Source organism: Pogoniulus pusillus, chromosome 11 (genome assembly GCF_015220805.1).
Source record: "Pogoniulus pusillus isolate bPogPus1 chromosome 11, bPogPus1.pri, whole genome shotgun sequence".
NCBI lineage: Eukaryota > Metazoa > Chordata > Aves > Piciformes > Lybiidae > Pogoniulus > Pogoniulus pusillus.
Genome location: NC_087274.1, coordinates 9,612,882 through 9,625,526, shown reverse-complemented (window position 1 = coordinate 9,625,526; position 12,645 = coordinate 9,612,882). Strand labels below are relative to the sequence as shown.

Below are 12,645 nucleotides of genomic sequence, written 5' to 3'. Positions count from 1 at the left end.
TAAAGCACTTCATTAACTCAGGCCAGGCTACTGGGCAGCTAGCAGGTGGAGGGGTAGAGGTGGGGGGATTTCTTGCCAGGGGCCTCACAGCTAGCTCAAGGCAAGCCACCTTCACTGAGGTGTTATTGAAAGCAAAGCAAATCTCCCAGCTCATTGTGTTTGATAGCATTTTAATAACCCTGAAATCATGACTGCACTGGGACCACCTTTTGTTTTTTGTTTTCCACCAGAGACAAATGTACAAGCAACTCGTTTCCAATGCAGCTGACAGGTAAAAAACACACACCGGGGGCACACAACAGGGCCAAAGGTGTCATAGTCATTTCTAATGAGCCGTTTGCCATTAGAGAGAAGAAAACAAAGGGTCGGGGGGTGGGGGGAGGGCGTTTCAAATGGGCAACTCGACTGTCCTTGCACAGGCTGGGTTGGCCACCGGAGGATGGAGTCTGGCAACTTGCAGCAATCGTTAACCTGAGCGATTGGGTGCATCCGCTGGAGGAAGACACCTGGGCCCCACTAGAACATGGGCACGGTCAGCAGTCTGTCCTCCCTCAGGAAAGCTACAGTGTGGGTGGGTGTCGGAGGGGCCTCTCCCGGATTCCAGGAGCACACGGGGATTACTGGAAGAGACCCCCCTTGGGAAGTGGGGAGGGGAGGGGGAAGGTGAGGACAGAAGCTGGGCTGCTCCCGTAGGCATTAAGGTTTCAGGGGTACGTTACCACCTCCGAAGCAACGCAAGGACCTGGGTGAAAGAGTCCGAGAGACCTGCAGGGAGCTCCCAGCGTCCTGTGTGGTCCGTGGGCAGGCCTGGGGTCTCCTTCCAACTCCTGCTAAGGGCAACATCGCGCAGCACAGACACTTCCACACATCTATGCAGCTGTCGTTCACCCTGGGGCTTTGCACGGGGGAACACCGCCAGGCATCCGCAGAGTTTTACAGACAGAGTTCATTTTTGAGCTCCGTATCCGAGTTTTCACAACTTCCCCTTCCCTGAAACTGGCCGGGCAGGACTCGAGCGGAGATTGTACATTCAGCAGCAGCAGCAGCAGCAGAGTGATGCAGGCAGCGCACCCGGCGTTGGCACGATGCAGGAACTCCCAACGGGCATCGTTAGCAGCAGTTCAGGTACAACGTCAGGAGATGATCCCACAGGTCACCACGGCAATCTTGGATCGGGTAGCACAGGGATGCTCCACACTAGAGCTGCCCAGAACCCAAATGCTAAAGGGTGTTTCTTTCAATTCCATTTCCAGACTCTCCCGACTCCAGTAATTTGTAACATATACAGATATCCATATACAGTAAATTAGTACTTTTTTAAATTCATTAATTAAAATGCTCCTTCACATACACATATCATATATTGACTCACCAAGAACAAGAATAGATTTCTGGAGCAGAAAAGCAAAAGACAATCTGCTCAGCCAGTGCCACCCACGAACTAGACGCGTAACTAAGAAGAAGTTTGACAGTTTCAGACCACTCAGGAAAGAGAAATTCTCCTGGCCTAGAGAGAAAGACAGAGAGTGGTGGTGGGGAAGCCATGCAGGCAAAGTGCTATGGAGAACACAGTAGATGCAATATATAGAAGAACTCAAATGATTCAGAATGTTTCCTTGTAAAGATTCTGGAGCCATAAGGAGAATCCTCATCATCAGGAGCTATCTGTACGATTTCAGAACTATCAGATGGCATCAAAGCAGAGAAGAGCATGGCACTGGAAATAAAGAGAGCTACACACACACTGAAGGACTGGTTCTGGCCCAAAGCTGCATTTCCTTTCACATACCAGGGTGGATACTACATTTTAAGTGTATCTGCTTTACAATAAGCCACCTCTGCCAAGCTCATGGAAGACAAAAACTCTTCTTAGCTAGAGCTGCCCACTCCATCAGGGACTTTGATGTCTAAGCAAACAAAATGCAGGCATCCTGGTTTGACAGCCCTCCTCGCTAAGGAAAAGAAAACAAACGAAACCCAAACCAAATGAAATCCACAGAAGAGAAGGGAACTCAGCCTCCTGAAAGCTTCATTACAAACACATGGAAGAGGCTAAATAAAACCCAGGTGAGCGAGGAAGCAGTCACAGCAAGAATGACCCTGGCAATGGCTGTGCAACCCTGGGCGCTATCAACAAAACCCACTGGCAGAAGAGGCTTCAGCCTGGCTCTTTCAGCTATTTAGCTAACACAGGTTACCTCCATATCTACAATTGATGGGTTTCAACTGTAGCCTATCTGCCAAGCTGCAGCTTCTCAGAAGTGCTGGTCTCCCCCTCAGCCCCTGGGCTGTCTCGCTACATCTAGCTGATGGAGTAGCCAATACTGCTGGTGACAGCACAGCTGGGCCACAGCTGTGGGGCAGGTGGACTTGGTCAAGGCCCAGAACTGGTTATTAATTCAGTTCTTCATACTATGGGTATTTTTTTTTCCTTCTTAAGTGACCTAGTGGTGTACCAGCTCCTAGCCACTGGAGAGTTGGGGCCAGAGCTGCTGTAAAGCAGCTTTCAGTCCAGATCACCTCAGTGGTAAGAGGCTGAGAACTGATGTGATGGGAGTGGAGGAGAGCGAGCTGTCTGTAGGCTATGGGATGGAGCAAGTTTGGGTGCCTCCAGACTTCTGTGACTTGTCTCCTATACCTGATTCTTGCCACTGTGAATGCCTTACTTCATTTCAAAGACTGCAAGGCCAAACATGAGAACACTGTTGGTGTTTCCACTCTATTTTAAGGGCCATTTGCCAACCTCACCAAATGGAAGGAAACCAATGATTTGGAGCTAGAGCCTTCCAGAGCCAAAAAATGGGAGGCTATGGGGGTGACTGACTGGGAGAGCCAGAGGAGCCTTCAAGCCTCGCAACACTCAGCATTACCAAAGCCACAAATAAATGAGAAACAGAAGCAAGTCTAACAGAAAAATGGCTCACTGCTTTTTGTGCCTCACGCTCCTGGCTGCCATCTGGCAAAGCACTCATGGTACAAGCTTATGAAGATGCCATCACCAACAAGCACAAAGCGTGGGGCTAGACGTAGAGGAGTGAGATTTGCTTGGCTGTACATTTCATTCTCATTAATATTGAAAGAGTTAAACTTCTTCTGCGTAACACCTTTAACAGATTTAACAATACTTCTTTTTTTTTTTCCTCTTTAGTATCCCCTGCACAAAAGAAAAATACACATTTATTTGAACAGCCAAGAAAAAAACAAACAACTGCAATTTATTTAAGTTTCAAAAGAATCTTCGTACTCTCGAAAGCAACTTTCGGTGCATGTTCTTGTAACAATCACATTCTAGGAGGAGAATAAAACATTGAAAGCCACAATTGTTTCTTTCTTTTTGTCTTTTTTGTTTGTTTTTTAATCTCAGAGTTACAGACATCTTTAATCCAAAAGGCAAAAAAAAAAAAAAAAAACCAAAGGAAAAAAAAACCCCAAAATAAAAATCAAGCCCCAAAACTAAACCCACCACACCCTTGCCTCACCCCCTTCAACAGAAATCTTCCTTCCCAAATTGGAAGTATCAAGAGGGCTTTCTAGGACTCAATGCTAAGGTTCAGCACGGGAGGTTGTATGTAAACATGTGCATACACACAGCCAGGTTTTAAGAGCGGAGTGTGTGTGTAGGGCTAGGTAAAATACAGCCGCAGCAGGCATGTGATGGCAACGAGATGCAATTACTCTGAGGAAAGGTTCTTCAGCTAAATACACTACTTAAAATCGAGGAGGAAAAAACAAAACAAACCAAAACAACAACAAAAAAACCCAACAACCCCCTAAAACAACCCCAAAACAAGTCTTGAACTCAGTTTGTGCATAGTTCATGATCCTCTAGGAAACCAGCTTTTGTTGATTCGCAATCTCGCAGGACCCTTTAAATCTGATAAAACCATTAAAAAGGTCATCTTTCCCCACCCCCCCTTTTACCTCCCTCCCCCCCAAAAAAAAACCCCAACCCAACAAACAAATCAAAATCAAAAATAAAACGTAATGCACACGTTTCCTGATCCAAGCAGGCAGGGAGCACAAGGTTCATAGAATGACTCAAAACATACCCCAGAGCGTATGTTATTTCCATTGTCTTTCTTCCTTTCGACACAATCAAAAACATTGACTTTTTTTTTTGTCATTTTTAAACCATAAAGCCATTTTTTTTCCTTTTTTTTTTGTTTTCTTTTTTTTTTCTTTTGTAATAGATAAAGCACTCTTCAAACATCTTTCTTTTTGTTTTTCTTCTTCTTTTGGAGTCCATTATTTGGTAAATATGTAACTGCTACACATTAGATTAGGTTTTTTTTTTTTTCTTCTTCTTCTTTCTTTCATTTTTTTTTCTTCTTTCTTTCATTTTTTTTTTTTAAAGTTTTTTTTTAATTATTTAATAACATCTTCAGTGCTAGGAGTTGGGTTTTGTTGTTTTTTTTTCTTTTTTTTTTTCCTTTTTGTTTGGTTTTTTTTAAATGATTTTTTTTTTTTAAGATTTTTTTTTTAAATTTTATCTTTTTTTTTTTTTTTTTTAAAAATACATGAAATGGTGTGGAGTTGCTCCTCGGGAAACCCGGCTTTCCTGAGACATCTTCCACCATGTGCAAGATAGTGATCACAAAAGGGTTTTTGTTTGTTGTTTTTTTTTTTTCCGCCACTTTGGACGAAGGAAGGAAGGAAGGAAAAAAAAAAAACCAACCAACCCAACAACAACAACAACAACAACAACAGCAACGACGACGACAGCAACAAAAAAAATAATAAGGAAGAGTTTTACACACAGCAATGGCCAAAGAAAAGGAGGATACAACAACACTGTTCAATCCCAGAGCTCTGAAGTAGCATATCTTCATTCTGAAAATAGTTTTCTTTAACGATGGAAGTCTTTTTGTTGTGTTTTTTTTTTCTTTTTCTTTTTCTTTTTTTTTTTTTATTTTAAAGTTTGAAGGAGAGAGAGAGAAAGAGAAGGGGAAAAAAAAAAAACAAAGCAAAACAAAACACCCCCCTCCCTCCCACCCTCACCTCCCCCCCCAAAATAAAAACACCCAAAAGGTCTGTAAACAGGTGGGAGCCAAAACTCCAGGCTCCTCCAAAAGCAGTCAAAACCTATGTCCAAGTGCTTGTTTTCTGTTCCTGCTTGCAAGGGAACTATCAACTCTTTACAATTATCTATGGCCACAGTTCAACAAGAGTTTGTTTTTTTTTTTTTTTCCTTTTTTTTTTTTTTTAAACTTTATATTCCAAATGGAGGAGGAAGAAAAAAAAGAACCAAAACACCCAACAGAAAAAAAAAAAATATGGTGCAATACTCCGGTAATAATTTTCTTGCATTAGTCCACAATAAAAAGCTGCTAAAGGTAGATATACAATATTATTCTCCAGAGATACACACTGTAATTCTTTTTAAAATGCAATAAAGAGTCCTTGAGTAAACATTTACACGTGAATTGTCGCCGGCCCCTTCCATCAGTTTCTTTCTTTTGTCCTTCTTTTTGTGTCTCTTTTAAAACCGTTACAGGATAAGCTACAAGAAAAGGGCTGCGGACACTCAGTGCAAAGTTAGAAGCTAATAACAATTCCAAACGTTTGACCAAATGAGCAAATCATAATTAAACCAAACAAAAAAATGCATATACTGAATAAAAGAAGGGGGTAAAAAAAAAAAAAAAAAAAAAAAAAAAAAAAAAAAAAAAACAAACAACAAAAGAAAACCAAAGAACAACCCAAAAAAACCCAAAAACGAAACTTCACACTTGTAGTTAAGCCAGACGTGGGCTCACGCACGCTCGCAACTGCTCCAACGAAAACACAGAGGCTGAACTTTGAACAACAGTAACAAAATTAGAGCCTGGTTTGTTGGTTTTGTTTATGTGTGTGTTTGTGTGTACTGATGCTGACCTGGAAGTGTAAGAATTAGACTTAGAAAGCGTTCACATTTTTGTTTTGTTATTGGCCTGGCTGGATTCAAGTATTTGCATGTTGATATGTTTTTGTCTGTTTGATTTTTTTCATGTGTGTGTTTTTCTTTTTCTTTAAGCTTTTTATTTTTCAAGCTTTCTTTTTTCAAGCTTTTTTTTTTTTTTTCAGCTTTTTTTCTCAGGTTTTTTTTTCAGCTTTTTTATTCAGCTTTTTTTTTCAAGCTTTTTTTCAGGTTTTTTTTTTAGCTTTTTTTTCCCCCAGCTTTTTATTTCAGCTTTTCTTTTCCATCTTTTTCTGCTTTTTTCCCCAGATTTTTTTCAGCTTTTTTTGTCCCCAGATTTTTTTTCAGCCTTTTTTTTTATTTCCAGATTTTTTCCAGCTTTTTTCTCCCCCAGATTTTCCTTCAGCTTTTCTTTTCCATATTTTTTTTCAGCTTTTTTTTCCAGCTTTTTTTTTCTACCTTTTTTTTTTCCAGATTTTTTTTTACCTTTTTTTTCCCAGATTTTTTTTCAGTTTTTTCCCCCAGATTTTTTTTCATTTTTTTCCCCAGATTTTTTTTCAGTTTTTTCCCCAGATTTTTTTTCAGTTTTTTTCCCAGATTTTTTTTTCAGCTTTTTTTCCCAGATTTTTTTCATTTTTTTCCCAGATTTTTTTTCAGCTTTTTTTCCCAGATTTTTTTCAGTTTTTTTTTCCAGATTTTTTTTCAGTTTTTTTCCCAGATTTTTTTTCAGTTTTTTTTCCCAGATTTTTTTTTCAGCTTTTTTTTTCCAGATTTTTTTTTTCAGCTTTTTTTTTTTCCAGATTTTTTTTAAACTTTTTTTTTCTTTTCCTCTTTTTTTGGGGGGGATTAAAAACGAAACAAAAAAAAATGACATGAAAAAGTAATGAAACAAGGGTAATGTGCATAGGCAGATCCGTGGGAGTAGTGGACACAGAGATACCCCAAGCCCTGCCCCTCCCCTTCTTCCCCCCTTTCCCTCAACCTGTACAGTCAAGAGTCACCGCTGGGATTCGTCACTGTTCTGTACCAATGGTAGCTCTCACACTTCACCCTTTCTGATTATTGGGTCCGCCTCTGGTAATGTGCATAATAGTCACAGGCTCATTTTAAATAGGCTTTTCATTCCCCCCCACCCCACCCTTTTCCCTCCCCCCTCCCCCAAAAGTTGATAAAATAACCCTTTCCAGCCCAAATTCTGAAAAGTGCCCTTCATGATAGACCTATTCTAAGCAGCTTTTATACTTTGTTTGTTTTGAAAAGTCACCATACAAACATTACAAAACAAAAAAAAAAGAAGACAACATAAAAACCAAAAAGCCATGGAAAACAAAACCAAACAACTGAAAAAAAAAAAAAGAACCAAACCAACGTAAAAATCTGTCATTAGCAATGTGACACTGACCAAAAGTAGCCCATACTGTTTCATGAACAGTTCACAAGGACTTTCTGCAGTTTTCATATTTGATATTGGACAGAGGTACTGGAAGAAAAAAAAAAAGTAATAATAATAATAATAATAATAATAAAAAAAAAAGGGCTGCCAGTCTGATCCATTAAAGCTGGGTTCTTCATCAAGCCCGGGACTGGAAAGGGTTACCACCTTCTGGTTGGTTTGTTTTTGTTTTTTTTCTTTTCCTTTAGTGCTGATGATTGTTATTTCCGTTTGATTTCTCTTGTTTCCTAGATGGACTCCCCGCTGAGAAGATCACCCGGAAGAAGAGTATTCAAAGGTGTTGGGCTTCCGATGACTCTGCCGTCGTCGGCGCTGGGGGGTCCCCAAAGGCTGCTGGAGTATTGAGGCACCCCACCCCACAGCAGGTCGCTGCTCCCCTTGCCCCCCAGGCAGGGAGTGTTCCAGTGCCCGGCGTCGTTGCGCACCAAGCCGTGGGAGCTGCTGGAGGAGCCCAGGCGTGTCTGGTTGGTTCCAGTGTTGGACTGCCAGCTGGAGGTGGGTGGCAGTGGCTGGCCTTGTGCTAAGAAACGGTTGACTTCTTCTTCACCAGCGAACTCGGCCAGGATGGTAGTGTTTCCCAGGACACACCTGAGGGCAGTGACACAAACCAATTTTAGGGTCATACCGATGATCAGAGCTGGAAGCCCTCCGCTGTGAGACCAGGCTGAGTGAGTTGGGCTTATCTGGCCTGGGGAAGGGAGGGCTCCAGGGTGATCCTCTTGTAGCACTCAAATATACCACCTTTCCCACCCAGCCTAAACCTTCGCTGGTGCAACCTGAGGCTATTTCCTCTTGTCCTATTGCTTGTCATTTGGAAGAAGAGCCCAACCCTCACTAGGCTTCTGCTTCCTTTCAGGGAGTTGTAGAGAGCCAGGTTTCCCCTCAGCTTCCTTTTGTCCATGCTGAACAACCCCAGTTCCATCAGGTTGTCTTCAGGAGACTTGAGTTCTCGACCTTTCACCAGCTCCAACACCTCAGTGTCCTCAATGTGAGGGGCTCAAAGCTGAACCCAGTATTTAAGGTGCAGCCTCAAATTGATTCCCATGGTCCAAGCCAGGGGCTTGTGGGATGAGAAGCTTTTCTGTAGGGCTCAGTCATGCATAGCCCCATCTATGACTGCCTAAGAAAATGAGTTTCTGACATGAATGTGGCTTCACAACAAAGCAAAGAGAGCAGAAACTTACATATGCAAAGACTTTTGGGCCTTGGCTGCTTCTTCCTTGGAACTGTATCGGACCACAGCATTCCCTTGCGTCAGGTTCAAGTGGAATGTTATTAGAGGGCCATGTTGCAAACACAGTGTCCGCAGTGTGGAACCATCAATCTGGTGAGAGGGAAAGGGGGAAAAGGTTATCTCTGTTGCTGTGTTTTTACCTTAAATGCTCTCCAACGAGTTTTTAAAGCTAAAGAATAAATGAAAGAATGAAAAAAGTCCTTCTTCCATAAGAACAATTTCATTCTAGACTCACTGCCATCCTCACTGCGTGAGACATCTGTCTTTTTAAGACTTCCCTCTACTCCACTCACAGAACTTCCCCATCTAGGTTATGCAAACTGTATTTCTCATTAAGAGTCCACAGAAGTCCAGAAATCAGTTAAACAAAATCATTTTGCTGATCACAGAATGTTAGGGGTTGGAAGGGACCTCTGGAAATCACTGAGTCCACTCCTTTTGCCAGAGCAGGACCATCCAGGGCAGGTCAAGTGCGAAGGCATCCAGATGAGTTCTGAAAGCCTCCAGTGAAGGAGACTCCACAACCTCTTTAGGCAGCCTGCTCCAGGGCTCTCTCACCCCCAAATATGTTTTCCCCAAGACTAATTTAGATGTCCAGCCAAGATATTGTGGCTTATATTCTTCCTTGTGAAGGGCAGCAGGCAGAAAACCAGAGGGTTAGACAGACTTAGGTCAAGAACAAAAAAATAAGAACATAGGAAAAGCAGATTTTATATCTCTGTGTGTGCTGGAAAACATCATCCACCTCCAAGCTTACACGCAGACACAAATGGTGCACAGAGAATGACTAATTACAGTCTTAAACATTCATTCTTGGTTTGACAGCACTTATAAAAACTTAAATTCCTTGCAGAAGACAGACATATGTAGTAAATGCAGAGTAATTATATTCCCTTCAAACAACCCCAATGACCATGTTTGATAAATGCTCTTCTTATCTCCTACACATGACAAGTCTCTTTTCACAACTGGTTATGTCCAATTCCATCTACCTGGGGTGTGAGGTTTCGAAGAACCAGCCAGCTGCTTGTTCTCCCTGAGCTGTCAGTGCTCCATGCAGAACCTACAACACAAAAATTCCACAACAGAACATTTGATCAGGGTGTGGAGAAGGTTATCACAAGAAGAAAACTTAAATCTGGAATCACAACACACCAGTGAGCGCTGCTGCTACTGCAAACAAAATCCTACAGCAGTTTCCTCACATAGTAATTGATTGTTGTCTTTGGAATGAAAAGTGCTGGGTGAAAACCTGCTTCTGTTACACTGAGAAGTGAAGCAGTTTTCACACCCCCACAAGAACCATTAGGGAATGAGTGGATGCAGGTATGACACTGCAGCAAGCTGCACCTTCAGGTTACATCAGAATTAATCTGGAAGGCACATTTAAAAGCAATTCAGATGTCCAAGCTCAGCTTGCTGCCACTACTCGAGATTTTTATAGCACTGCAGCATTCTGCTACCTTGTCAGTGACAGATTAACGCACATGACTTGCTCCAAACAGGTATTTCTGCACTGCCAATCTTCAGCTTAAAGATACAAGGACGTGACCAACAGAATCTGCTTTGCCAACTTCAGCCTGCTCTTCTGCAATGAGAAACTGCACAAGCTTGGCATTTATGAGTTGGCATCTGAAACACCACAGTACTTCTGCAGTCAGATGTGTGACCCTTCAGGCTCCAGAGAGAATCCTGGTATCAGCAGGATCTGCCCACCAGGTGGGGTTTTGATGAAGAAAAGAGAGCCAAAATAAATGGCAAAAAAAAAGGGAAGAATGCTTAATTTCCATCTTGGTGAGAGCAGTCAGCTTTATAGAACAGGTATAACACTTTAGAAGCTGACAGTTATTTCACAAACATGATAGGTGCATTTATAGATTATATATTTATATTCTCATATTTAGAATCATAGAATCAGGGTTGGAAGGGACCACAAGGATCATCCAGTTCCAACCCCCTGACATGGCCAGGGACATCCTACCCTAGAGCAGGCTGCCCACAGCCTCATCCAGCTTGGCCTTAAACACCTCCAGCAATGGGGCCTCAACCACCTCCCTGGGCAACCCATTCCAGGCTCTCACCACTCTCATGCTGAACAGCTTCCTCCTCACGTCCACTCTGAATCTCCCTACTTCCAGCTTTGCTCCATTCCCCTTAGTCCTTTCACTCCCTGACAGCCTAAGAAGTCCCTCCCCATCATTTTTGTAGGCCTCCTTCAGATACTGGAAGGCCACAAGAAGGTCACCTGGGAGCCTCCTCTTCTCTGGACTGAGCAGCCCCAACTTTCAGTCTGTCCTCATAGCAGAGGTGCTGCAGCCCTCTGAGCGTCCTCATGGCCCTTCTCTGGACACGCTCCAGCATCTCCACATCCCTCTTGTAATTTGTCCTGAAGCAAGCCAGTGACATCTAAAAAAAGAGCCTGCCCTGCAGTGCCATCAGGTCCTCAAACCTTCACATCCATGCTCTTTTCAGAGAGAACATATGTGGCCCACATTAAACTTCCATGGGCTGGATTCTCTCATCTTGAAGCCTGGCAGACAGTCATAAATCATACCACAAAACAAGAACCACGTGTAAAAGACATCTTCAGAAATTACAGAAATGGGGAAAAAAAAAAAACTATCTGGAGTGAAATTATTTGGCAGTTCCTAGGTAAAATGACTCATTTGACCACTTGAAAGGTGACAGGGTCTTTACAACTTCTCCTAACTAAAACAGAACAGACATGAGCTTCACCCCCAAACTGCTCTCTTTGTACTAAAGCTCACACTTCTGGAGCCTGATGTGCAAGCTATGGGATGTCTCTCTGTAGTACCACAAAATAAAAGCAGTGCTAAAACCAGAAGGGCACTATGGAGTTACATGGAACAGAAATCAAGAGTACCAGAGGAGTAAGAGCTGGTCCAACCCAGGGGACTGGCACCCCACGTAGATGATGGCTTGGTGTTTGTTAAGCCTGGAGGTGGTCTTGTAGGAGCAGTAGTGTTTCTGGGTACCTTCCATAGTTCATGGGAGAGAGAGGCTTGTGTGTGAGAGATTGGGCCAGAGGACCACGTAGACTTGATGTCTGACAGTTTACCTGTGACAGAAATAAAACACATGTGTGGATTTTTAGTTAGGAGCACTTGCTAAACCAAGGAGGTGAGGTCATCATCAAGTTTCTGCACTGGCTAGATCTGTCAGGAAAAAGGAGCATCCTGCACCATCCAGTGACAGAAATCCCCTGAACCTGCTTACACCAGTATTTATCAAAGAAGTTTCTATTTCATCAATCTCAAACCTGCTACAAATAGTTCCCTTTTCAAAATATCCCATTTCACTTCCTTGTAAAAGATGAGACATGAAAATAGAGCAGAAAATGGACTTAAACATCTGCAATCTAATTTCATCAAAGTTATAATTAAATGCTTCAAGACTGCCTCTCTGGAAGGTTTAATAGAACTTAACCACTTGTCTCCTACATGTAAAATAACCAGTAAATCCTTATGCTCTTTCTGATACATTATTAACATCCCAAAGATCAAAAGTATCAAAATACACTTTTTTTTCCCCAAGTGTCTTTGAGAAAAAACAAAGTCTTCAGAAGATAAGGCCATATCACAACCTCTCACTCTTTGTATCTTTTCCCTGTTCACTTTGTTAGTTCCCTAATCTGTTTTTAGACTATCTCTCTACTGCTTCTGCCAAATTAGAGTTTTACAAACAAGAGACAGGCCTGACAAGTACAGTTTAGCACTCAGAGTGGCAGACAAAATCGACTCAAATTACAGATACCAAAGCAAAACCCTTGATTCGCCTTTAGACCTCCAGGACCCCACCTCTCCTCCTGGGACCAAGATATGGTGTGAAATCAGAGTCCAATTTCCTTGCCACAGCACAGTCCCACTGTTACTAACATTAGCAGCATGTACTTCACAGGAATGGACTGGTCACATCACTGCATCTTCTGCCAGAGCAGATGACACTGTGATTATGCTGCCTTAATGCTTGAGTGTTGATTGCAGACAGTAAGAAAATACTTGGTCTGACTAAATCCAAGATGCCAAAATCTGATGAACATAT

General features: G+C 42.3%; 1 protein-coding gene across 16 annotated transcripts in view; it reads right to left on the bottom strand.

Annotated features, from left to right (window-relative positions):
* Nucleotides 1–6,184: 6,184 nt before the first annotated feature.
* The window catches only part of TNRC6C (trinucleotide repeat containing adaptor 6C), a 385,157-nt gene continuing 378,696 nt past the window's right edge, over nucleotides 6,185–12,645 (bottom strand). For all 16 annotated transcript variants that reach the window (XM_064150911.1, XM_064150915.1, XM_064150909.1 and 13 more), the window contains 4 exons: nucleotides 11,468–11,662; nucleotides 9,576–9,646; nucleotides 8,534–8,673; nucleotides 6,185–7,937 (listed from right to left, as the gene is read on the bottom strand). In XM_064150911.1, the coding sequence (XP_064006981.1) occupies nucleotides 7,577–7,937; nucleotides 8,534–8,673; nucleotides 9,576–9,646; nucleotides 11,468–11,662 (767 nt within the window). In that variant the 3' untranslated portion in view covers nucleotides 6,185–7,576. The remainder of the gene's footprint in view (nucleotides 7,938–8,533; nucleotides 8,674–9,575; nucleotides 9,647–11,467; nucleotides 11,663–12,645) is intronic.